The sequence below is a fragment of the Nothobranchius furzeri genome, chromosome 13, assembly GCF_043380555.1.
Source record: "Nothobranchius furzeri strain GRZ-AD chromosome 13, NfurGRZ-RIMD1, whole genome shotgun sequence".
Classification (NCBI taxonomy): Eukaryota; Metazoa; Chordata; class Actinopteri; order Cyprinodontiformes; family Nothobranchiidae; genus Nothobranchius; species Nothobranchius furzeri.
The window spans coordinates 35,716,411-35,742,155 of NC_091753.1; the positions used below are offsets into that span (position 1 = coordinate 35,716,411).

At 42.0% G+C, this 25,745-nt stretch overlaps 1 protein-coding gene across 1 annotated transcript in view; it reads left to right on the forward strand.

Annotated features, from left to right (window-relative positions):
* LOC107380430 (rho guanine nucleotide exchange factor 17) overlaps window positions 1-25,745 on the forward strand; it is an 84,072-nt gene that overhangs the window by 43,537 nt on the left and 14,790 nt on the right. Inside the window, exon 2 of the mRNA XM_015951676.3 lies at window positions 12,886-12,963. Coding sequence (XP_015807162.1) covers window positions 12,886-12,963 — 78 coding nt within the window. The remainder of the gene's footprint in view (window positions 1-12,885; window positions 12,964-25,745) is intronic.

Below are 25,745 nucleotides of genomic sequence, written 5' to 3' on the forward strand. Positions count from 1 at the left end.
AAATTTTGTGATGTAAAAAGCATTGAACTTGATTCTGAGAAGTCCTAAAAATGTTTTTGCTAAAAGGAAGATCAAAAGATGGAGAACAATTGGGGAATTTGTTTATTTTGTCGTCTGCAGAGCAGAAACCAAAGACGGCATTAAGAATTTGAATCTATAACTTTCACATGTGGTTACATAGATGTGGAGGGATGAATTGAGAAAGTGATGGCTGATGCGACCCCTTGGGACCAAGATGCAGCCTGTTACTGTGTTCGCCAAGCTGTTGCCATGGGATACAGTAGCCAGGGAGCGAGAGGAGAGGAAAGGGGTGTTGGAGCAGAGGTGGGAAAGGTGTGACAAGGATGACACGAGGGAAGAGCTAGATTCTGAAGCTTTGGAGGAATAAACCAGTTATTCTGTGAGGATGTCTTTATGGTTCCAGCAAACACACTCAGTAGTTATAAAAGATCATTCAAGCTTTTACTAGTAAATAGAACTGGCATAAACCATTAAAAGCAGATTGACTTTTTATCATCTGACTTGTTTGTGAGTCAAGTGTGATGGGGGAATTTTTGTGGCTGGCTTTTCAGTCAGCAAGGATTTTACTGGTCAATAACATGATATGATCTGCTGTTCAGTCCAAAAAGTTGGTGAAATGTTGATGTGTTATCTTGTGTCTGTGTGGGAGTCGGTTTTTGTACATAATAATATAAATTCTGCTTTAATTATTTTAATTTTATACAAAATTGCTGATTTTAGAAACATTAATGTCCGTATATCGGTATCGGCAAATATCGGTTATCGGCCATAACATTGAAATTAATATCTGTATCAGCCCTAAAATTTCATATGAGTGCATCACTAAGTTAAAGATTTGCTGCAAACACTTATTGCGTGAACCTTCTGGTAGTGTTTACCTTGGTTTGAGGGCGTTATTTGTCTTTTACTTATTTTATTAGACTGAATCTCTTTTCCTAGCGACACCTAAATCCATATGCCTGTTTTTACACCTCAGTTAGTGCCAGTTTGTTTCAACGCAGCATCTATAGGAGTATACGAGGAACGTAAAACTAGTTACCAAGCCAGTTATATTTGAAATTTTTATGCTTTGTTAAAAGGGAAAACAATGCTACCAAATGAGAAACACAGTACAATTAGTTTATTGCTTGTCGAGGATAAAACAAAATAATAAAGCAATAGAATTGCCCATTGCCAATTAGTACAGTAGGCCTGGATATGAGAGGTTTTTGATGAAAGGTAAATTGCACGCCAGAAAATTTTGGACTCTGCAAAAAAGTAAAGTTCGCCGAGAAACGCATAATACTTATTCTTTTTGAAAAACGATTGGTCGCTCTTGAGTTTCACATGCAGGCTGAGCATGAAAATGTTTTGCTCAGAGTCAGAAAAAGCCAGTCAGAACTACGTCACTGGGAAATATGGGCATTCATGGACTCACACACCTTGACTTGCGGTCATGAAAGTAGAGATAAAACAACTACGATATATTTTTTTTTACCCAAGAAAGAAGAGCAAACAAAGGCAGCAGCAGAGTTGTGTTGCAGTTAGCCAATCAGAAGCAAGATTTTTGCATATTGTAGATATTAATGAGTAAGAATACAAATCCTGCTGTCCCCCAGGTGAGTTTTCAGCTACTTTTTAAAGGAGACCACTGAGTCCACTGATCTCAGGCTCAGGGGAGAGAGTTCCAGAGTCTGGGGGCCAAAGCAGCAAATGATCTGTCACCTTTGGTCTTTAGCCTGGTGCTGCACAACCAGTAGGCTTTGGTCACTGGACCTCAGGGACCTGCTGGGGGTGTAGGGACTAAGAAGATCACCAATGTGATGAATATATAGTCTAGCCACAACCCAATTGCAACCTCTTGTCTTTCAAACCGCCTCTGCATGCGATCAAACTGGAGGCTCGTGAGCTTGTTAATATTCGCTGTTTGCATCATTGTATTTTACAAGGGAGTCAAAATGCTCCCATACATGTGACCTAAACGATGCAAGTGGTTTTTCAAGCTCCTCTCCTCCTCCATGACCACCGCTGTGCGTTTCTCCTTTGGACTGAACAGATGGCGCTGAATCGTAGAAAGAGATCTGTACGGATCAATGATGATCTGTTCACCCCTACTGGATAACAAACAGCGTAACATAGTCACCGCTACAGATGTCGGTTAACGGGGTGGTCCACCATACACTGTCGGAAAAGACGCAAATACATCCTTTTTCTAAATAAACTTAAGTATACCGCTATCTGCTCTGACTCAAAGGAAAGCCCACACCTAAAGAGTCCAAAGTTGATTCCAAAGCCACTTCTAGCGAGTCATTGCCATCTTAGTTTCGCTCAGTCGACGTAATACCCCGCCCACCAAACCGATAGAGCGCTGTGATTGGACCGGCACCAGACTGTCTGGGCTAGACCGTCCTTTTGCTTTGGCAAGCTGATGATCTTCTAAGCTAGTCTTAGTCAGTCCTACAGACACACTCCAAAAACACAACATTCCAGGTCTGCATCTGTAAATGCATTTTTCTTATTGGTAACATCGAATAAATAAATGTTTTCTGAAATAGATTTATCTTGGAGTGTGGAATAGAGTCTGGAGCCTGCACCTGATAGCAGTGCCTTTCTGTTCTTTCTTTTTACCTTTTTTCCCCTCCAATTTTTATTAACATTTTTATTGTTTTTATAAATTTCCTCTTGACTTTTATCTTTAGAGGCATTATGTAAAAACTTTTTTTTTCTCTCCATCTTCTTCTGTTTCTTCCATTGATGATTTTTGGTTGCATCAGGAGAAACACCTTCTCTTGTCTGAAGTGAGTTTGCTTAGGGGAAACCTGAATAAATATGTCTGAAACGTAACCTTGTTCATGCTAAATGATTTTTGCAAGGCTTTGGGCAGCTGCTCTTTGTACAGCTGTGGCCTACAATCACACCGGAGAGGTTGTCTCTTTCTGTTCTTGGAAAATAAAAAGAGGACATAAAGGAAATCAAAATGATTTGATGTTTTTTTTGGGTGCAAATTTTGAACCTGCTAATCAAGTCCTTTGGTCCTTGGTTGATAAAGCCTCAAATTTCAAACAGCTGCCCTCCTTTTTCTACTTTGCTGGATGGAATTAATGGAGCCAAAAACACATGAGTTATTCTCGCTTTAACTCTTGTGTTGTTTAAGGTTACTTTCTGAACCTTTTGTCTTCAGAACATCAGTAAGGTGCTAAAGCTCACAGGACACAACAAGCATAAGGGTACACACTGTACGAACACACACGCACTCTTCAATGAGCTTAATGTCAGAGACCGTGAAGGTGTGAGAGAAGAGAAAAATCCAAGATTTGACGTCTTTCCTACTTGTGGATAAGAAATTCCCATCTTAAATGAACAGACTGTGATGTGCTGACTTGTTCGCTCCGACAGATCTCATGATGACGGTGATTAAATTACACCAACAGAGCCCATTAAAGCCACATCATTCCTGTGGATTGTTAAAAACATGAAGGTTATCTGATTTCACTTATGAAACATTGATGACTCAACCTTTTTTCCCCCCGAGTGTCGTTAATTTATGAAAAATGTGACACACCTATTATTGAAAATTAAATACTTTAAATGTCAGATTTAAGCCCAAACTCGTAGAACGTAAACATTTATTATAAAAAAAAAAAACATCTAGTTTTAAATTGAGAGCAGGACCAAACTGTTGAAGCTCGAAAGGTAAATGAAGTAGTTTTTTTGTTCGACGTTAGTAAGGAAAGAAGCTAACAAACTGAATTAAACTTTATTGTTCTCATGGAAACACATAAAGTTAGTTTGAGTAGGAAATGGAGCAATTGAACAGGACATCAATGGAGTTAGAAATAAAGATTTAATGGAAATTATTAAAGTTGTTTACGTTTGCTTTCCTAAAAACATAAAAACACCTATTTGTAATCACTCCAGACTGATTCTAACTGGGCTTTTCCCTCCATGCTTCCTAGAACTTCTGGCTGATTGATCATATCTTCAGATATTAGAAGGTTTGTCTGAAACATCAGCAGCTGTTTGTTTAGACTCAAAATTAATCAGTAAGATGTTTGTTTGGAGGCCGATCAGGCTGCACAACCGTGGACAGCATTCAATTGAAGCCAATTTCCTCCAACAGGAAAATGACCAAAAACACACATTCAGCTTGTGTCAGTGATTCTCTTCCTCTCTGTTGACCTTGGTCCATCCAAACCATCACAAAACTGAAGTTTTTTTATTTACTTGCACTTATAGAAACGAGTCTTTATGAAGGGAATTAAAGAACATTTTTTAAAGCTAGGTTTTGAATTTGTAATGTTAATAAATAGTATGTTGGGTTATGTAAATTGCTTTAAGAGCTATTTATCTTTTTAACACCACTTGAGACCAATAAGTTGTGATACTCTATTTAAAGGGACGTTATGGAAGTTTGACAGCCAAGGGAGGGGGTCGGCCATTGCAGCTTTAATGGAAAAGTGTGGCTTTCTTTTGTTGTTTTAGTTCTTCTTTGTTGATCTGACAGTTTGGCTTTCAGTTTCCCTTCAGATGTTTCTTTCTGATCATTTTGCGCTTCAGGATTGCATCTTTCTGGTGGAGAACATCAGTTTGTATGCATCTTGTCATTTATGCACAACTCTGTACTTTGCAGTGTTAAGATTGTACCATGAATACATTTTTAGGACACTGTGATACCTACACAAGTCTATGTATTTTAGGTAAATTGCTTAGGTGGGGCATATCACCGTGGCAACACAAGATTTAAAAAATAGTGTCTTGTGGCATGTGGTGAACTTGAGAAAAGGATTTCTGTGAACTCAAAACATTAACTTTTCCCTCACTCAAAGGCTTCCAGCCTCCTAAATTTAGCTGTAAATGTACTGAAAACATGTATTATTAGGAAAGAGAACAATACAAGAAAGAGTGGTGTTGCATGGCTGTATAAAAGCAAAATAAACCACCTCTTATGTGGGGCGGGCGGGGGTGTCTCAGATGCACCCGTTTCAGCTCATAGAGTTCAGCCAGAGGAGAAAGTGGCGTCAGATGGCAGGATTTGGAGCCTTATTTCCAGATATTTGGGCATCTCTCCTCTGATTGGCTAACAGCATCACAACTCAAAACAAGTTGATGTTTTTCTCCACAAGCACCACAAGCCTGAATGAGTTAAGCCATGTTGGTTAGGGCAGCAGCAACTCAGGAGTTAGAGCGGGTTGTCCAGTAAGGTTGTTAGTTCGATGCTGGCTCCTGCCAGAGAATGCTGCTGTTGTGCACTTGGGCAAGACACTTAACCTGCCTTGCCTACTGGTGGTGGTCGGAAGGACCAGCGGCAGTCTTGCTTCCGTCAGTGCGCCCCAGGGCAGCTGTGGCTAAAGTGTAGGTCATCATCACCAGTGTGTGAGTGGGTGGATGACTGATTATGTTGTAAAGCGCCTTGGGGGGTTGTAGAACCCTAAAAAGGTGCCGTACAAATACAGGCCATCTATCATTTGTGAAGTTGCTAAAGCTAACGTTTAGCTTCTACTTGTCTAGACGTTCTCTGTTGTTTCCTGGATGCTAATCCAATCACAGCCTTCTCTGTCGCGAGTCAAGCATGTAAAATAAACGTTTTGATTTGAGCATCCTTCATGAACAGCAAACCCTGACTGTGTGTGTGTGTGTGTGTGTGTGTGTGTGTGTGTGTGTGTGTGTGTGTGTGTGTGTGTGTGTGTGTGTGTGTGTGTGTGTGTTAGCTGCACCAGAGTTTTGCTGTGCTTTTGTTTTGTTGCAGCAGATTCAGCTAGCACAAAGGTTAGAAGGAAAAAAAGACAGAACTAAGTGTGGGTTGACTTCACTTTTACAGTGCTCTCTACTGTCTGTGAGAGACTGCTTTGTCCTGTGACTGCTCAGCCTCTCGGCAGTGGTTACCACGGTAACCTGGCCAGCAAAATGAAAGTGGCATTCCTAGCATTGTTGCACCATGTTCTGATGTGTGTTTGTGTGTGTACTCAAATGAAGACAACCAACTTGGGACAAAATATTATTCCCATCTTTAGGGAAGTCCCCCTCATTTTTTTTCTATTTCACTGCAACATTTATTTAGTTTTTTCTCCGTCAGAGAGCTCATCCGCTTGACAGCCTTTAAAGAAACACTTCTGTGGAAAATAAACAATTAACATTTTACCGGCTGATAAAGCACTTCAGTTAGGAGAAGTAAAGACTGGATTAATGAGACTGTTTGTTTTTCTGGAACAACTCCAATCTCAACAATCAATGCAATTCAAGCAGATGCTCTTTAGAAATCCACACCTTACGTCAGTTTTGTATTAGGAGGTTTTTACATGATTTTCTGTGTTCATTTGACTTTTTTAAAGGTTTGTGCCAAAATAAAATCAATCTGTTGGGATTAGAGATTGAACTTGAACTTCAGACTATCCTTTAGCTCTACAACAGATAAGATGTTGATTGCTAATACCTTCTCAACAGAACTCACCTTCACCACTCTGAAGTTGCAAGTGGAATATTTTGGCCACAAGGGGCGATAGGGGGTGGGTGACCTTTTATTAACCCTGTGGAAAGCCATTTTAGCACAAACTGGCTCAAGAAAAAGATTTAAAAAAATGAAAAAGTTGCTTAGTATGGCTTTAAAATCTGACATTAATTCCTCTTTTGGGGTTAGTGTGAGCCCTGACTGGAGTGGCTGCAGCTAATCCAAGTTGTTGATTTAAGATCATGAGAAACAAATGAGTCAACCTGTGTCTGGTAATCTGATTATTGTAAACATGACTCAACTCCAGTTGTGCACAGAACAGCTTTTTAATAATTGATAGTAAAATGTAAAGGTGGTCCATTGGTGTGTGAAACAACATTCCAAAAATAATTTTCCATTTAGAGATCGTACAGGTGACTGAGCGTGAATGTAGTGTTTTCAGTGGTTTGAATTTGTAATTGTCTACCATTCATGTGTAAAGTGCTGGAAAATAGTGAGAAGTCACCTTGGAAGTGCTTGAAGTGTGGCCTGAATAGGATGTAGGCAAAGATTTATTTATTAGGTATAAGATTCAGATACAGATTCTTTTTTGTTGCTTTTTCTGCAGGTCTAAATGAGTAAAGAGTTTTAGAAGAGAGGAAAACAGTTAAATAAATAAATCCTGCTTCCTCTAGAGCAGATTTATGTTTATTGGCAGTTTTAATCATTCTTTACTCTAAAGAAGTGCTCATGCTCGTGGTATTTAATTGTAATCAACAGCTTCCTAAAGAATCTCACTAAGTCCTACATAAAATTAAAATAATCTCAAACTGAAGAAATGCAGATTGCAATTTTCTCTGTAGAATCTGAAAGTATTTTAACAGCATACGCATATTTCTTTAAATTTGTTTATTTTATTTGTGGCTACAGAGAGGAGCCAGTTGAGGTGGCTCGGGCATCTAATTAGGATACCTCCTGGCCGCCTCCCTGGTGAGGTTTTCAGGGCACGTCCAACCGGGAGGAGGCCTAAAGGGAGACCCAGGCCAGGGCACATTGGAGGGACTATGTCCCTCACCTGGCCAGGGAACACCTTGCGATTCCCACGGAAGAGCTGGCCCAAGTGCCTGGGGAGAGTGAAGCCCGGGCCTCTCGACTTAGGCTGCTGCCCCCGCGACCAGACTCCGGATAAGTGGAAGAAAACGGATGAATGGATTCTTTGCATACTTATATTTCCAAAGGATGAAACGACTTGAGATGAGCCATCTCGCTTTCAAGCAGGTTACTCTTACCTTACTACAAATGAAATCAAGATAACACGGTCAATGAGCTAAAAGACAAATCTGATACATTGAACACAAAGAAAAAGACATTTTCTGCCATTCTGCAACCCAATACATATCGGCAAACATTCAATGTATTTAGGAAAAAAGTAAATGGCTCCAAGAAATATGTATATGAGATGGGGGTTACTGCATGAATACTGATGCCCGAAGAAAATCTAAAACAGTTACAAACAAGTCAGGAGATGCTGCTGCCCCATTTACCTCCCCCTCCCACCTATCTGTCTCTAGAAGTCAGGTGAAGAGGCAGCTGGACAGACTGAACAGGAACAAGGCTGCAGGTCCGGATGGTGTCAGCCCCAGATTACTGAAGGCCTGTGCAGAGCAGCTTTGTGTGATTCTGCAGCACCTCTTCAACCTCAGTCTGGCCCAGGAGAAGGTTCCAGTCCTGTGGAAGACATCCTGCCTTGTTCCAGTTCCAAAGAAAACTCACCCATCAGTCAATGACGACTACAGACCAGTTGCCCTGACGTCCCACATCATGAAGGTCCTGGAGAGACTCCTGTTGGTCCACCTGAATAAGCAAACTAAAATATATCAGGACCTGCTGCAGTTTGCTTATCGCCATGGAGTTGGAGTTGAAGATGCCATCATCCAGCTGCTTCAACCAATCCACTGTCATCTGGACAAAGCAGGCAGCACTGTCAGGGTCATGTTCTTTGATTTCTCCAGTGCATTTAACACAATCCAGCCTGATGTACTTTGCCAGAAACTCCAGAAGACACAGGTGGGGGCCTCAACTATCGCCTGGATTAAAGACTACCTGACAAACAGACCACAGTTTGTGAGGCTGAAGAACTGCACATCAAACCAGGCGATCAGTAACATTGGAGCACCACAGGGGGCTGTACTCTCACCATTCCTTTTCACCCTGTACACCTCAGACTTCCAGCTGGTGGAGCTGGTGGAGCACTTTGTGGCATGGTGTGGAAACAATCATCTGACCTTGAACGTGAACAAAACAAAGGAGATGATTTTAGACTTCAGAAGAAACTGGGTGGAGTCAAACACTGTTTCCATCATGGGAGAAGAAGTGGAGGTGGTTGAGGAACACAAATACCTTGGAGTTCACCTGGACAACAGACTGGACTGGAGAAAGAACAGCCAAGCTGTTTACAAGAAGGGACACAGCAGACTGCACTTCTTGAGGACGCTTAGGTCCTTCAATGTCTGTAGCAAGATGCTGCAGATCTTCTACAAGTCTGTTGTTGAGAGTGTAATCTCTTCAGCCATCGTCTGTTGGGGTAGTAGCATCAGAAGCAGGGACCTGAAAAGGCTCAACAGCCTAATAAAAAAGGCTGGTTCTGTTCTGGGGACGACTGTGGAACCACTGGAGGAGATAATGCAAAGAAGGATTCTCCAGAGAATCAAGAAAATTATGGACAACCCTGAGCATTCTCTTCACAAGACTGTCCGACAACAGAAGAGTGTCTTCAGTCAGAGGCTTCTTCAGTTTCACTGCAACACTGACCGCTACTGGAGATCCTTCCTGCCAACAGCCATTGTAATATACAAAACTCTTTGATGACTTGATTATTATTATTATTCTGAGCTACTACAGCAATCAATTTCCCTCTGGGATTAATAAAGTATTTTTTAATTGAATTTGAATTGAATTGAAATGGGCGTTACACGTTTGTCATGTAAATCAGCTCCACTTAAACATCTGACATTATAATTAGGCTTGCATTTGTGCAATCACTCTCATAAAGAACTAAATCCATTATTTGTAGGCAGTGGCGCCAACAATGGGTGGCCTGAAGAGGTCATGGCCACCCCTGGAAAATTGTAGGCCACCCCACTGGCCCCTGTGTTGAAGACAACTCCCTCACTCTCCTTAATAAATCACATTTATGTTCACAAAAACTGTATACTAATTTTCATAAATTTAGACATAATTGTGGATGACAATAAATAAATATATTTTAAAATGTATTAAATTACATGTTATGCCTCTGAAGCTAACCATTTAAAAAAGGCAAAATCTCTAAAGTTTTTTTAAAACAGCAACAAGCAAATTAATCAGTTTTAAAATTCTATACAAAATTGAAACAATAACAAAAATATTTGCTTGAACGTTTGTCATATTTTTTATTTGTGTATCTCATATTTGAGGTAAATGTGTTGGATCCATAGGCCTATTGTTATTTTTATGAAAAAGATTAAAGGAGGATTCAAGTTCAGCTACAGGCTAAGGTCTCTGAGTTACCAATGGGGCCTCCCCAAAATTTCCACTGGCCCCACATGACAGATTTCTGGGGCCACCACTGTTTGAGACAAAAACCTCTGCTTTCCTTAGTAAACATTTGTAGATTGTATTTTGTTGATCTTTGTTTAACAAACTTATTAAAATGAGAGAGTAAAAGGACAGCCACACATTGTAGCAGAGAAAGCATGAAATGTCAAATATCTGAGAAAACGGCATCCTTTTCCTGACTGTAGATAAACAGTAAATGTTATTATCTAAATAAAAATGAAAACTCTCAGGTTGTTTATCATAAATTTAGCGGGACACCCAGTACCTCTGCGTCCTAAGAAACTGAAGTATTTAGACTAAGTTCTCATTTGAAAGGTAATTAGATCGTATAAATAGATAATTGTTGTGTATTGTTTGCGTTGCCTTGTTTAACCCTGTTGTTATTCTCTGTTGAGTTTGTATTTGGACATCAAGCTTGTGTAGACTTGAACAGAACGTTTCTCTTTATGAAGGAGCATCGAGCTAAACACACATTATGTAACAAAAATACACGAGTCACCTTTATATAGCTTTTTCAACAAAAATATAATTTTCTACATTTTTTAGCACTGTGTTTCCCTGTTATAAAGTAGAGGTTTGGCAGTCTCCCTCCCTCGTTCACCCACGACAATACACACTTTCTTCCCATCCACACACCACCTTTGGCCCTCTGGCAGTACCCGCAGCACCCCTGGGGTCTCCTCAGATGCCGAACACTAAACATGTCCTTTCTGGGAAGTTATTGTTAAGGTTATTTATAGGGCACAGTGCTGCTGGCAGAGTAGAGCTGGCGAGGGGGGTTGGACCTGTGTGTTTTCTGTGTGGTTTCATTATGTTTGTGTGTGTAAGAAGATGCTGTGGTTATATGTGCACCACAGGGTTTAGCTTATGGCTCCCTCTGACATTTATGTCCTGCTTGGTACCAGAATATTTTAGGAAGCTCCCCTGAGACCCCCCCCCCCCCCCCCCCCCCCCCCCCCAGGATAATACATCTGACTTGTTCCATGATCTCTAGTCTCTTCCTGTTGCTCTCCCTTCTCCCCCCTTCAGGCACAAAAACACAAACATGCCCTAACATAGCTCGTGAAAAGTAATAAGATCAACTTAACGGGAGTTAAAATAACGGACTTAACTTCAGATTTATTGCAGCCAAAGGCAGAAAATAAAACTATTATTTAGGGAGAAATGGTTCTCAGTGATTTTGTGTGAAAACAATTAGGGTGGGACTTGAATTTAAAAACTGTCTAATTAATTAGAGGCGTTATAGTTATTTAATCTTGATTAATACCCCTGCCACCAGGAAAATATGTCATGTTCTGACCACTTATAAATGACCTAAGGCTCCCACATGCCCGCTCAGCCTTACAGCACTGCTTTCAAATGTATTACTGATGAAGTGTAAATGTTCATGGAACATTATAAATGTGTACTGAACTGAACACTATGTGGCAGCAGAGCACTGCTATCATATATGTTTATTCATTTGGCAGACACTTTTATCCAAAGTGACTTACAATTTCAAACCTATAGGACATGTTGTGATCTGTGGGGGAAACCGGAGTACTCGGAGGAAACCCACGCATGCATGGGAGAACACGCAACTCCACGCAGAAAGGCCGCAGCCGAGCCGAGTTTCGAACCTGCAACCTTCGTGCTGCGAGGCAACAGTGCTAACCACTGCGCCACCATGCAGCCCATGCATATATAGAGGTGTAGTGTAGAATTCAGGGGAAGTTCTGCTACGAGTTACAAGATGAACTGTGCATGTATGCTCGTCCCTTCTGCTGTAATAAAGTTCACATGGATAAAGATGCTGCCTGCCTGCGTTGTAAAAAATGTAACAGTAAAAAAAGTTTATCTTTTTTTCCCCTTTTCTTTGTGATGAGCAAGTAGTCATGGTTCATTTAAGTTTTAGTTGTGTTTGGAGCAACTGAAAAAGGTTTATATGGTCTTGTAGCCCAGGCTCTGCTGTTTTGTTAGAGGTGCAGCTTGATGATATATCTTGATAAATACGGCATAAGTTATGATGCAAACCAGGCTCAAAAAGATAACTTTTTATGCGTTATTGTTTTTTAATCAACACGTTATATTCCCACCCCTGATTTTAATATTTTGTTGTCATTCTTAACAAGCTTTTCTAATCTTTTACTTTCTTTTTTCTTATTCCCTTTCACCACATCAGAGTGTTTGAGTATTTTATTTGTTTGTATCCACACATTGAGTCATTGTTGAGGTAAACAGCTGTGTCATGTCTTCAGCAAAGGGGAAAAACATTCAGATTATGTTTTCCTCTTAATTTTCATAATTTGACAATCTGCTTCTTACATCATTATAAGAAAAATATCAACCACTTCTGAGCTCGGTCCTTTTCTATAAGTAGATCTGAATCTCTGCAATTCAAAGACAATAAGCAAAAGTATATTTATTTCCAGTCGGTTCATTTGTTTAATGCATGTTAATAACAAAGGTAATCTGTTAATTTTAAAGTTGAAATAAATCTGTCAATATTTACCTCAGCAGACTAACAGAAATATTTACGATTAGTTTTTATTCCCTGCAAAATCTTTAATGAGTGTCCGGGATGCTTAAAAGTGATCATCCCACTTAGTAAAATTTCACTGATTAACCGTGTACACTGTCAGTTTGTTACATTATGTGTGGCCTTTAGGATTTTTTCACCATTTATTTTCTAAAATGCAAATTAAATTTATGTTTAATTTTATTCATTTATTTTTAATAATTTTGATTGCATTTTAATTAATTTTACTTTTGGCAGTATCCAGTGGTAGCAAATATTTCCAAGATCCGTGATCCACTCTTAAGTATTGAAAATCATAAACACAAAAACATGTTGTGAATTATTCTGTTACCGTTTCCTTCTACAGGACATGAGGAGACATGTGATGATGACCCTCCTGGACACAGAGCAGTCATACGTGGAGTCACTACGCACTCTTATTCAGGTAACACACACACACACACACACACACTGAAGCAAGACTATGAGCAGTTTTGCTGATGCGATGAATAACTAATGCAGGTAACAGCAGTGTTATGTAATCCACTTACTGCCATTCATCCTGCTGAGCTAATCTGCTAACCTTATCACATCCTACTGTCATCAGCAATATGGACACACACACACACACACCTGTAGGTCCCGTATGTGTTTCTGTTATAACCAACTAACCTTTGTCCCCCCCGTGGACACACACACACACACACACACACACACACACACACACACACACACCTGTAGGTCCCGTATGTGTTTCTGTTATAACCAACTAACCTTTGTCCCCCCCGTGGACACACACACACACACACACACACACACACACACACACACACACACACACACACACAACCCTTTCACTTATTCACTCTGACAGAATCACACACACCCGTCATCACCTTTCCTACATGCAACTACCTTGTTGTGTAACCTGTCAGTGTTACGTGTGTGTGTGTATCAGCTTTTTTTGAAAAGTGTTCATGAACATGTATGTACATCCCACATACACCCCAACTGCACGCCTGCTTACTTCTGGGTCTGTGTGTGTGGTCACAAAATGAATAATCCCAGGCTGTGTTCCCATGACGACACTGGGGAAGTAAGTGTTACCATGGTGACTGCAGGGAGAACACACATAGTTGAAGGGAGGGTGTCGGATGTGTGGTTCAGCTAAGCCGGGGCTGCAGCAGTGTGGTTCAGACCTGAAATCTGAAGCTCCGGAGCGTATCAGTGGAACCTTCAGTGAATAATAAATCTGTGTGAATCACGCAGTTAGAGTTAATCTTATTGTTGCTGGATTTGCTAAGCCTCACATTTGCATTTTATCAAGACCGACTGAATTTCAGTGCTTTTTGAAAACTATCTCTCTCATCAACAATCTTCATTTTGTCCTGGATAAATTTACAGTGGTAGCATCTTCCTGTTTAAACGTTAGTTATTGTGCATCCCTGTAAATTTCTTTTTTTTTACTATGAATTAATTTTGTTGCTGTGAAATTTAAAAAAAAAACTTATAATTTCCTAACTGAAATAAGATGAGAAAAAAAAACTAGAGAATCTGTGTTTAATGCCAGTACAGTAAAGCCTGTGGTTCTTTTTGTTTTTGTTTATGTATTTAGTAATTTAGACACTTTTGTCCAAAGTGACTTACAGGTGATAATCAAGCCAGCAGGTTGCCCTTGACGTTAACAAAAAACACTATTCAGTCAGTCCTAGGTGGCAGTGAGGCAGCATAATCAATCATAGAGGGAAGAGAACATGGAGCAGTGTTCCCCTAGAAATGTTCCCAGCCGTGGTGCGGACCGTTTCACTGCCGTACGTTGTCCATGAGAGCAGGGGTGGTGCGAGCACGCACTCTTTTCTTTCGCCGCCGTGCGTTGTCAGTGAGAGAGGGGGGAGGTGGCCGTTGCGCTCGGAGCGCTTCCCTTCCTTGCGTATGTATGTGTGTGTGGGATCTCGTAGGTGTGGCGCTGAAATTTCAGCCGTGGTGCAGTGCCACGCCTGACCCTATGTAAGGGAAACTCTGTGGAGTGTGCAGTAGAGTGAGGGACAGGTGCTGGGAGGGTGCTAATTTAGCAGATGCTCTAAGTAGAGCTGGGTCTTCAGGACTTTCTTGAAAATCGACAAGGAAACCCCTGTTCTAGTAGTGCTTGGTAGGTCATTCCACATCTGTGGAACGACACATAAAAAGAGTCTGGATTGTCCTGAGTGTGGTGTAGGCACTGCTAGTCTATGATCCTTTGACGACCGGAGCGGCCGAGCCATGACGTAAGCCGTGCAAAAGGATTCAGTTAGATGGGAGCCGTACCATCCAGGACTTTGTATGCTAGTGCTAGCTGTTTGAATTTGATGCGTGCAGCTAGCGGTAGCCATTGGAGCCATTGGAGCCATTGGAGCTCAGTGAAAAGAGGGGTGACATGTGTTCTTTTAGGCTGATTAAAGACCAGACGCGCCGCTGCGTTCTGAACCATTTGAAGAGCTCTCACAGTACAGGCTGGAAGACCAGTTAGAAGGGCATTGCAGTAATCGAGGAGGTAGATGACAGTAGGTTGCACCCGGAGCTGGGTGGCATATTGTGTTAGGTACGGTCTGATCTTTTGTATGTTCTACAGCGTGAAGCGGCATGAATAAGCGACAGAGGCAACGTGATCTTTCAAGGTCAGCTGATCATCAATCACAACACCTAAGTTTTGAACTGCCTTTGAAGAAGCCAGAGATAAGGAATCATTTTGGATTGAGATATTGTGCCGAATGGATGGTTTCACTTGGATGACAAGTAATTCAGTTTTTGAGAAGTTGAGTTGATGGGATTTCATCCAATTTGATATGTCAGAAAGAGAGTCCGAGATTCGTGCACAGACTGTGAGGTCATCCGGCAGGATTGACAGATAGAGCTGGAAGTCATCGTCATAGCAGTGGTAGGAGAAGCCATGCAATCGAATTATCTCACCTAGTGAGGTGGTGTGTATGGCAAAGAGAAGAGGTCCTAGTACAGAGCCCTGGGGGACTCCTGTGTCAAGGTGGTGAACAGCTTAAGATTGTCCGAGCCAAGATATACTGAAATATCATCCTGTTTAGGGTTGTCACGGTATGAAAATTTAACCTCACGGTTATTGTGACCAAAATTATCACGGTTTTCGGTATTATCGCGGTATTTTTTAAACGGTGTTGCATATGTTCAGAAAGCATTGATAGTCCTGTTCTACACAAACTGAAATAGTTTTGAAAAGGTTTAACGGTGTTTATTAAACCTAAAATAACACAAAGCCTTAGCAAAAGTGCAACTTTTCACAAGTAAAGGAACAAATAGCTTCTTTTTCTGGACCATGTTGCAGTAGTCAGTGCAGGTTTAAATTATACAAATCCAAACATTCAAAACATAAACAATATGTAAACAAATCAAAGAAACACCACTTGTTTTCTCATATACTTGTTTTCTTCATTATCAAAATGAAAATCTAAAACTCCAGTCCACACTTGAGCGCTGTACAAGTCAACCTTAAAAAAATATGTATTTAAAATAAATAGCCACTTTAAACAAATTACTAAAATAACTATTACACTATGTAATCAAATCCAAATGTTCAAGTATAAATGGCATTGAATAAGTAAACAAATCAATGACAAGGAACTAATTGTATATTTCTCTTCATCATCAACAAATAAGATGCTTCATCCAGCAACAGGGTGTCCGTGACACGGTTTAAATGCTGGCAGAGGACGCTGCGGCTGCAGTATTTAGTGACTCGTTGCATTCTCCCTCAACCAAAAGTCCTCACGTCCTCACGTTTAAGCTAAAATGCTAATGTTAACTTACCTTGCACTGGCTGTAGAGACGTGGGTGATGGTCACGCAGATGTGCCATTAGATTCGAAGTATTGCTGCCTTTTGCAGACACTTGTTTCCTGCACGTTCTGCAAACGGGATAGCAGTCTTCTATTAACTGTCCCTCAGCATTTTTCTGAAATCCAGAATATGCCCATACTTCCGATTTAGTCTTCTTTGAGGGCTGATGGATGTCCTGGGCGCTGCCGTCTCCTCCTTCGGCCATTATTTCAGCTTCAAAGTTTTGGTGCCGTTGCAAACTAAAAAGTGCGTGTGCGCGCCGCGGGAACTTCAGCTGAAGCGACGGTGGCTGGTAAGGGTCACCGCGCTGAAACCGCGGCCACGGTAAACCCACCGAGATAATTTAGTTTTTTAAAAACTGGATTGTTATTTTTATTGTCAACTTTTTTACCGGGGTTTACCGCTATACCGGTTACCGTGACAACCCTAATCCTGTTAGGTACGATTCAAGCCAGGAGTATACTTTCCCTGTGATGCCATTGCTAGAGTATGGACAAATGGAAGCCATGGTTGAAAATTTCAAATGCAGCCGATAGATCAAGCAGGATAAGTACTGAGGATTTGGCAGTCGCTCTAGCTTATTTTAAGGATTCTGTCACTGCTAACAGAGCAGTTTCAGTGGAGTGGCCATTTTTGAACCCAGATTGGTAAGGGTCAAGCAGACAGTTTTGTGAGAGGTGTCCTGTGATCTGCTTGAAGGCCGCCCTTTCGATAATTTTAGACAGAAAAGGGAGGAGAGAGATAGGCCGATAGTTCTCCACATGATTTGGAGGAAGAGGTGTATTTTTTTTTAGCAGCGGTTTAACCCGAGCATGCTTGAGAGAGGTGGGAAATGTACCAGATGTCAGTGAAGCATTAATCACATGTGTGACTACTGCAGCTACTGTAGGAGCAATAGATTGGAGCAGCTTTTTCGGAATGGAGTCGAGTGGGCATGTAGTAGAGCGGCTACCCACGAGAAGCTTGGACACACAGTTCTCAGTGAGAGGGGTAAATGAAGAAAAGGATGCAGTAGGGCTTCTGATGGTCAGTCTAGAAATAGTTGGTAGTATTGAAGGTTCTGGAGTGGCCAGTTCAGTAAACAGTTTGCTTATAGCTGCCCCTTTCTCAGTGAAGAATGAGGCAAAGGTGTCTGTAGGTAGATTTAGTAGGTGGTGGAGGTAGAGGGTTAAGTAGAGTTTTAAAAGTCAAAAATAGTTTCTGAGTGTCAGTAAAGCTGATAAATTTGTCTGTGTAGAAAGCTTTCTTTGCATCAGTGATGCTGGTAGAGAATGAGGACAGTAATGCCTGGAATTTCGATAGATCAGCAGGATCTTTTTGTTTTGTGCCATTTCTGTTCCACAGCTCTAATATTAGTGCGTAGAGACTGGAGGGTATCGTTTAGCCAAGGGTGCGACTTTTTACGTCTGACTCAAAGTTTAAAAACTTTCTATAAACACCAGTGAGTCCCAGCTGAATCAGCTGCTTTATATAATCTCTTTGTTGCACCTTTCTTTAATTCAAATGCAAATTGAATTAATCACTGTGTCAGCAGTCAACCACACACTTGTATCAGAGCTGCTCACTGATTCTGGAGCCTTGGGGGTGACGGGGTGTTACATCCGGCCGGTCGATTGGACTTACTCATTTTTATCAGGTTTAATGGATCACAGTGTGGATTTAGTCTGAGTCAAACCCGGTGAGATGCTGCAACCATTAAAGATCAAAAACGATCAAAACAGGAGAGGAAGCAGTAGGGGCTGTATCAACTAGTCGACTATTCGACTTCACTGCTCTGTAGTGACTTTTTATGACTTTCATAGACTAGTCGCTGTCACGTGATAATGACCGACAAGATGCAGTCCTGGAACAGACAGCAGCAGCAGAAGAAGAAAGTATCATTTCTATAGCGCCTCTCAAGATAAAAATCATGAGGCGTTTCACAAAAACAAAAAAATTTAAAAATTTAAAAAAGCATTTAGAAAATGTTGAAAAATATATATAAAATGAGCAAAAATAGGCAATTGTGATTAAAAAAATGTTAAGAAAGAGAGAAAGTGAACACGAAAGAGGGAAATCAGTGGATCCTGAGGAAGGTGGGAATGGTGGGGAGAGCTGAATAAAGAGAGAGTGGTGAAGAAGGTCATACAAAAGTCAGCTTGAACAGGTGAGTCTTCAGCTGCTTTTTAAAGGATACCACTGAGTCCACTGATCTCAGACTCAGGGGAGAGAGTTTCAGAGTCTGGGGGCCACAGCAGCAAATGATCTGTCACCTTTGGTCTTTAGCCTGGTTCTGCACAACCAGTAGGCTTTGATCACTGGACCTCAGGGACCTGCTGGGGGTGTAGGGAGTAAGAAGATCACCAATGTAAGATGGTGCTTGTCCATGTAAGGCCCTATAGACTAGAACCAGGATTAGGGCTGCACAATATATCAAAAAATTATCGTCATCGCGATAACAGGACGTGCGATAGGCCCATCGCAAAGCACGTCAAAAACGGCGATAAATGTTTGGTTCAAACATTTCCATCCGTGTCATACATCAACTTTTTGTAAACCAGCTCTGTTTTTTACGCGGAAGTATTATTTGACCAATCAAATGTAGCCCTTCTGATATGCGGCCAATCAGATGGGTCCGTTCACGTAATACGCCCGCCCCCTACGTAGACCCTTGCCCCAAAATTCCACTATCTCTGCTCCGCTCCGCCCCCGCTTTCCGCTGCCGCTCGCTTCCCTTGTTCGTCATGCTGGCTCAGATAAATGAACGCACTTTGTGCTGAGGTTTCTGGAATCAGCGCTGCTTTCAAACGTGAGTCCGCTCAGTGTCGTTAAGCAGCTGATAGTAACCGGGCTAACTCAGACACGTGCCAGTGAACCAACCCACCGTTAGCCCCAGGCTCCGGTTAGCTTCCAGCTAAAAGGCTACAGCACTCTCCTCCCAGTCCCACCCTGCTAAAGAGGGCCTGGAAACGTTCCCCCACACATCAAAGTGATTTTTCATTTATGAGCTTTTATAACCTTGTTAATCAGGATAGTTGATTTGCTGCTGCACATAAACTGTCAGTCAGAAGCTCTGCTAGCCGGTTATCCTTAGAGGAGCTGGTTCAATTTGTTAGCTTGTTATCAGAATCATAGTTGCAGTTTCATCATCTGAGCTGCTTTGTAAGATCTAGGTAAACTTGTTCAATTTAGGGATAAAAACAAACGTTTTCACATATTTTCCATGTAGTTTTTTGCCAGTTCCTCTTCTGAAAGGTAGACAATTGTTTTTCTCTTTCCCTCAGAAAATCTTAATATTCTCCTAGTTTGGCCCAGCACAGTTCACTTCCCAATAACAGCAACAGCCTTATATCATAACCACGTAAGTGGAGAAAATGATCAGTAGCAATGAGAGAATTTGCTGTTGCATTTAAGTGATGTTAACTATTATTTAACATTTAATCTTATTTTCTGTTTTTTTTTTTTATTTATTCAAAAAACCCTGGTAAGGGATGTTTTTCTGTATTTGGAGCATCAGAAAAAGTTTTATGGTGGAGGTGATGTCTTAAAGTCACTGAGAAACTGCATGCATGCAGTTTGTTGTTTTGCTGCTAATACAGTAGCAGGTGCAGCTGCATATTTTTGCAATAAAAATGTTATGTTGTAATGGAATTCATGCATTAGTTTTTGTTTGCTTTGAACCCAGAGCAGACGTCACACGCCAGATGACATCAACACTGCATACTTTAGTATTTGTTCATTTATCGTGAGTAATATCGATATCGCAATATTAAGCGCTGTTATCGAATATCGCAGGTTTTCCTAATATCGTGCAGCCCTAACCTAGCCTGGCAAGCCAGACTAAATAAATGTATTATTTAGTCTGACCATGCTCCATTGACGGCTCTCGGTTGTGGGGCGGGTTCTACCGTTGTCTTTCAAATGATCTCCGCATTCCACTGGACAATGAATGTGACATGCTCTTGTTTCACTCTGTTGCATCATCCCACCCACCAGGCATATAGAGTGCCCTGATTGGCCCACAAAGCGGATAAAGCTCTGTGATTTGTTCAATAAGCAGATAGAGCACTATGATTGGCCCACCATTATGGACCAATCACAGCTCTTTATGTGTTTGAAACCCCTCTAGAGAGCTGTGATTGGCCAGCCAGAGTCCTGGTAGGAGCTGCTGAGGTTCCAGATTTCAGATTCATATTTCAGATTTATTGGCCAAGTAAAATTACATTTACAAGGAATTTGTCTTCGGTAGATGTTCGCTCTCTAAAACAGACAACAATGGAGCATGCCTAGACCATTCTTTGCAAAGCAAGAATTTGGTCTAGTTCACTAGGCTAGCCCTAACCAGGAACTTGAAATGAACCCTGAAGTTGACTGGCAGCCAGTGAAGCTGGAGGAGAAGCAGGGTGATGTGGGTGTGTTTGGAGGACTTGGTCAGAAGCTGAGCACAGGCATTCTGAACCACCTGTAGACGGTTCAGGGAGGTTCTGCTTAGACACGTGAAAAGAGAGTTACAGTTGTCTAAGCGTGAGGAGATGGTGTGGATAACTGTCTCAAGTTCAGAGCGGGACAGAATGGGACTCAGCTTAGCAATGTTCCTGAGATGGAAGAAGGAAGAGCGAACAAGAGAACTGACATGAGAATCCAGGGTGAGAGCTGGGTCAAAGGTCACACCAAGATTCCTGACAGAAGATTTGGTGTGAGAAGCAAGCTGACCAAGAGTGTCTCTGACTTTGGGAACCAGCTTGTCTGGGGCACAGATGAGGATCTCAATCTTATCTTCATTCAGCTGAAGAAACCTCCCAGCCATCCAGGTTTTGATAGTCTAAGCAGGTGTGTAACAGCTGCAGCTTAGACATCTCATGGGGCTTAAAGGAGATGTACAGTTGGATGTCATTTGCATAAAGATGGTAGGAGATTCCTTTGAAGGAGCTCAGGATGTGCTGAAGAGGAAGCAGATAGAGGAGGAAGAGCAGAGGCCCCAGCACAGAACCTTGTGGGACACCAATGGTAAGGGAGTTGGTGGAGGACCTAAACTTGGAGACGGCCACAGAAAAGGAGCGCTCCAAGAGATAAGAGAACCACTCCAGAGCAGTTCCTGATAGGCCTACCCAGTCTCTCAGCCTCTCCAGTAGCAGGTGATGGTCAGCAGTGTCAAATGCTGCAGTCAGGTCCAGCAGGACCAGAACAGAGCAGTCCCCTGCATCACTGTGAGTCAGAAGTTCATTAGAGACCCCAAGAAGAGCTCTACGAAAACCTGACTGTTAGCAATCATCGATGTTATGTTCATCAAGAGCTGCTGTGAATTGTTTAGCCACAATCTTTTCCATGATCTTGGAGATCAACGGAAGTTTAGAGATGGGTCTGTAGCTGCTATGGAGAGAGGCGCCAAGACTCGTTTTTTTAAGAAGCGGGTGGATTACAGCATTTTTAAAGTAAGCGAGCAGTAAGCAGGTGACGAGCCCCTGTGCGTTGGGAGGGTATCTGACGCCCGCCGTAAAACGGACGTTTGACCGAATCGACCTTTACCCTCTTGCAATTTAACCTTTCCCTCACCCCCATCCTAACCTTAACCAGCTTGCGCATGCAAAGCTCTGATTGTTGACATGCTCCAGACATCTGCGTCATGAGCATGGCCACAGTAACATAATCAGGTGTCGCCACCTCAAAAACAAATTTAACACACGATCGTTCATGTCGGCACATTTCCTTTTATGTTTTCTGTCTTTTATTTGTGCCTGATGCGTTTCGCTGCTGTAGAACGAAGCGCATTACCTGTTTTGTTCTCCAGTGACGCATCTCACCGGTGCAGCCGGCGCACACCGTGCACGCCGCTGTTTTTGCGGTCGGTAGATCTTTTAGAACTGCAGTTCAAAGGTAACTCATGAGGTGAATAAATATGAAGCCAGGTAGCAGTTTTTCTTTAGGATTGAGAGGAGATGCAGGAATATAATAAACAGAAATAGGACAGAAAAATAGTCAAATAAAAACAAGTTCGTTTTTGTACTTGGAGGTTGCAACAAACAGACACCATTGAAGGTAATCTGAAGTGAGGAACAGAAAATGAAATAATTTTTTTAATGTTTATGTAGCTGTCAGGGACTTGCCCAAACCAGCCAAAGACGCACTACTCATGAGACTCAAAAACCTCCATTTTATTTTGGAGCAGCTTCACAGGTAACAGAAACTTTAACCCAATCACAGCACAAGACCATCTCCAGAAAACTTAAGACATTTCAGACACACCAGGTTCAACTTAAATAGTGGCTGATCAGACCACTCTACATACAAGAGGGGAACAATTAACATACAATTAACACACACATCCTCACACACACACAAACTAACCAGTCTAATCAATTCAGGTAACTCAAATAACTAAATCATAATTACAAACTTCCTATCCATAACAGAAAACATCTACATTAAATTAAACACAAGTATAAACATGAATCTCCCCTCCCTTGGGAGTTGGTAGATCCCAGGAGTGCCGATTAGGCTTCCTGAGGAGATGAGCTGCAGGTGTGAGACTCCATGGGAAACTCCAAGTCACTGGTTACTCAAAACAGAAATACAAAATTAACACATACATTCATAAACAGAAGGCTGATTGTGTGCACATCAACCAGTCATCCTGGACAGAGCACAGAAAACACTACCAGCAGACCATGTCCATGAGGTAACAGACACTGTTGTCACAGTAGCACTTGGTAAAGTGTACAGATAAAATGTCTGAAACATTGCATAAACCTGTTGAGAGTTGAAAAGTAAGTCAGCTACGTTTGTTTCTGGTTAAGCTGTTACACATTTTCACCAGTAGAGGGCAGTTACAGCTCAGAAAGGAATGGGGGAAAAAAAGAAGAAAAAAGTCTAACATGCTTGGATCTGTATGATGATGTCATGGTTCTGAGGTCCCCAATAAAACTCGGTTTTTCTACACCAAGTTGTCCTGGAGTGGTGTAACATTTTGGAGGTCCCACCGAGATCGCTTTTAGGGACTACCTCATATAGTGGATTGGAAGACTGCAAAGAGACACGGTAACGGAGCGTGCCAGAAAAAGGAGGCTAATGCTAACGAACAGCAACAGTCCAGCTAGCACAACGCAAGGTGTGCTTCTCCGGTCGGACACACTGTAAGAGTTTTTTTTTTTCGTCTTATTTGTCTAAGCATGTCTGAGGACCGTGAAGATTTTTTGTTGGAGTTCGACCAGTAGTTATGTGGACTATCTGTGGAAGAGCTGCTCAGAGTATGTGAACTATGTGATATTACAGAAAAAAAGATGAAGAAATTAAGAGTAAAACCCGCAGAGCTCTCGTTAAGCTTATTATTCAATTCTGTGAACGAGAAGATTTATTGCAGCGGGAGGATGAAGGCATGTCGGTGCTTCTGGAGCTAAATGATTTGCTGGTTTCGCTGGTGGAGGCGCGGTCAGCGGCTATCAGCGCGGGAGCGGTGGCCCAGTCGTTATCTTCAGACGGAGCGGGAATGACGGCGGAGGCTGTGTACGAGCGACTCGCAGCAGAGGGGGCGCTGTTGGAGCAGCGGCCAGGTCTGATAACAACGCTGGAGCATCAGCCAGCTCAAGGGACATCAGCGGAGCAGCAGGCGGCCATGATGACCTCGCGAGACAGCGAAATGCAGCGCAGAGGGACAGACTCCATGGGCAACAGTGGCTGCAACGTTTCATCAGTGGGATTCAGAAAAGACTTCAGGATAAGTGGCCATGTGGGTGAGTCAACAGCTAAAGACACACTGAGCTTTAGCAGCTTGGAGCACCAGATGGAAAGCGGATTGAAGAAGGGCTACTCTGAAGCTGAGATCGTGGAGGCTGTAGTGCGTGCCATCAGTCCTGGGTTAAAGCTAAGGAGCTACTTAGAGGGGAAGGAAAACCTCACACTGACCAGTTTGAGACAAGTTCTAAAAGCCCATTATGCAGAAACGGATGCAACAGTACTGTACCAGCAGTTAACCAAGGCTAGCCAGGGGGCGAATGAAACACCACTTGAGTTCCTGATTAGAGTCCTGGACTTACGTCAAAAAATCCTTTTTGCATCTGAGCTTGCCCAGTCCAGCCTAAGGTACAACAAAGAACTTGTTCAAAGTCAATGTTTTCAGTCTATTAGGACGGACTACTAAATGATAATGTCAGAGCAGAAATGAGATTGATTTACAGGATGAAAACAGCAGTGATGAACTCTTGTTAATGAAAATGCAAACAGCACAGTACAATGAAAGCGAAAGGGTTTTAAAGGCAAAAGCCCACAGGTCTTCATTTAGAACAGGGCTAAATGTAGTTGAGAAGAATGTTGCACATTCTGATCCTTGTACAAGCCAACCCGACACAAAGCCAGCTAAACCAGTCAAAGACAACTCCTTATTTGCAAAAATTGAAGAAAGTCATTTAGCAATGAGGGAACTTACAGGACAGGTAGCTTCACTTGTACAAACTGTTCAACAGGATAGGTCGAGTGACTCTGATGGGCAAACTAAGACATACAGAAAGTCAGCCCAGAGACCAAAAAGGCGGTGCACTGCATGTCAACAAGAAAACAGGGACTGCGATCATTGCTTTACGTGTGGCAGTAACTCTCACTGGGCAAAAGGATGTAAAGTAAGGGGAGCCCAGAAGCAGGGAAACTGGAAGGGGCTGTGACCGCGGGACAAGCCACAGCTTCAGCACCAATGTCCCAATGTGACAACATTCCCAAAGCCCAAAGGTTACTCCAGGCATCACCAACAAGCTCAGGAAATCCCAAAATTAGGAACCAACCACAAAACATGTTTTAATCTGAGTACCAAAAAAAGAAAAGTAGCGCAGCTAGTGGGTAAAAAGTGTCTAGTATGGTGTAAAATGAACAACTGTAAAACACAGGCCCTGTGGGACACGGGGGCCCAAGTTTCAATCATGAGTGCACACTGGAAGTCAGATAACTTATCTGATTTAGAAGTCCACCCAATCAGTGATCTTCTAAGTGGGAATGAGCTTTTAGACCTGAGAGCTGTGAATAGATCAGAAGTTCCTTTCCAGGGTTGGGTAGAAGTTAGCCTTAGCCTTTGTGACCCAAAAGGGAAAACTTCTGCTCAGGTTGAAGTTCTGGTTCCAATTCTAATAAGTCGTGATGTGATGCAGAAACCAATAATAGGTTTTAATGCTATTGAGGAACTGATAAAAAGGGACACTACTCAGTTCAGTGAAAGTGTGTCTTTACTCAGAAATTCACTAAGAGTAGGATCAGGCAAAGCAGGAGCACTTTTGAACCTTATCCACACCTCAAGTAGTGAGACAGTTACCTACCCGATTAGATCAGGATGGACAGCTATTGTCGTACCCAGTGGACAGATGCATGGCATTAGTTGTTCCATTAAAACACTCAAAAGTACAAAGTGAAATGCTTTTTGAGCCAGTTG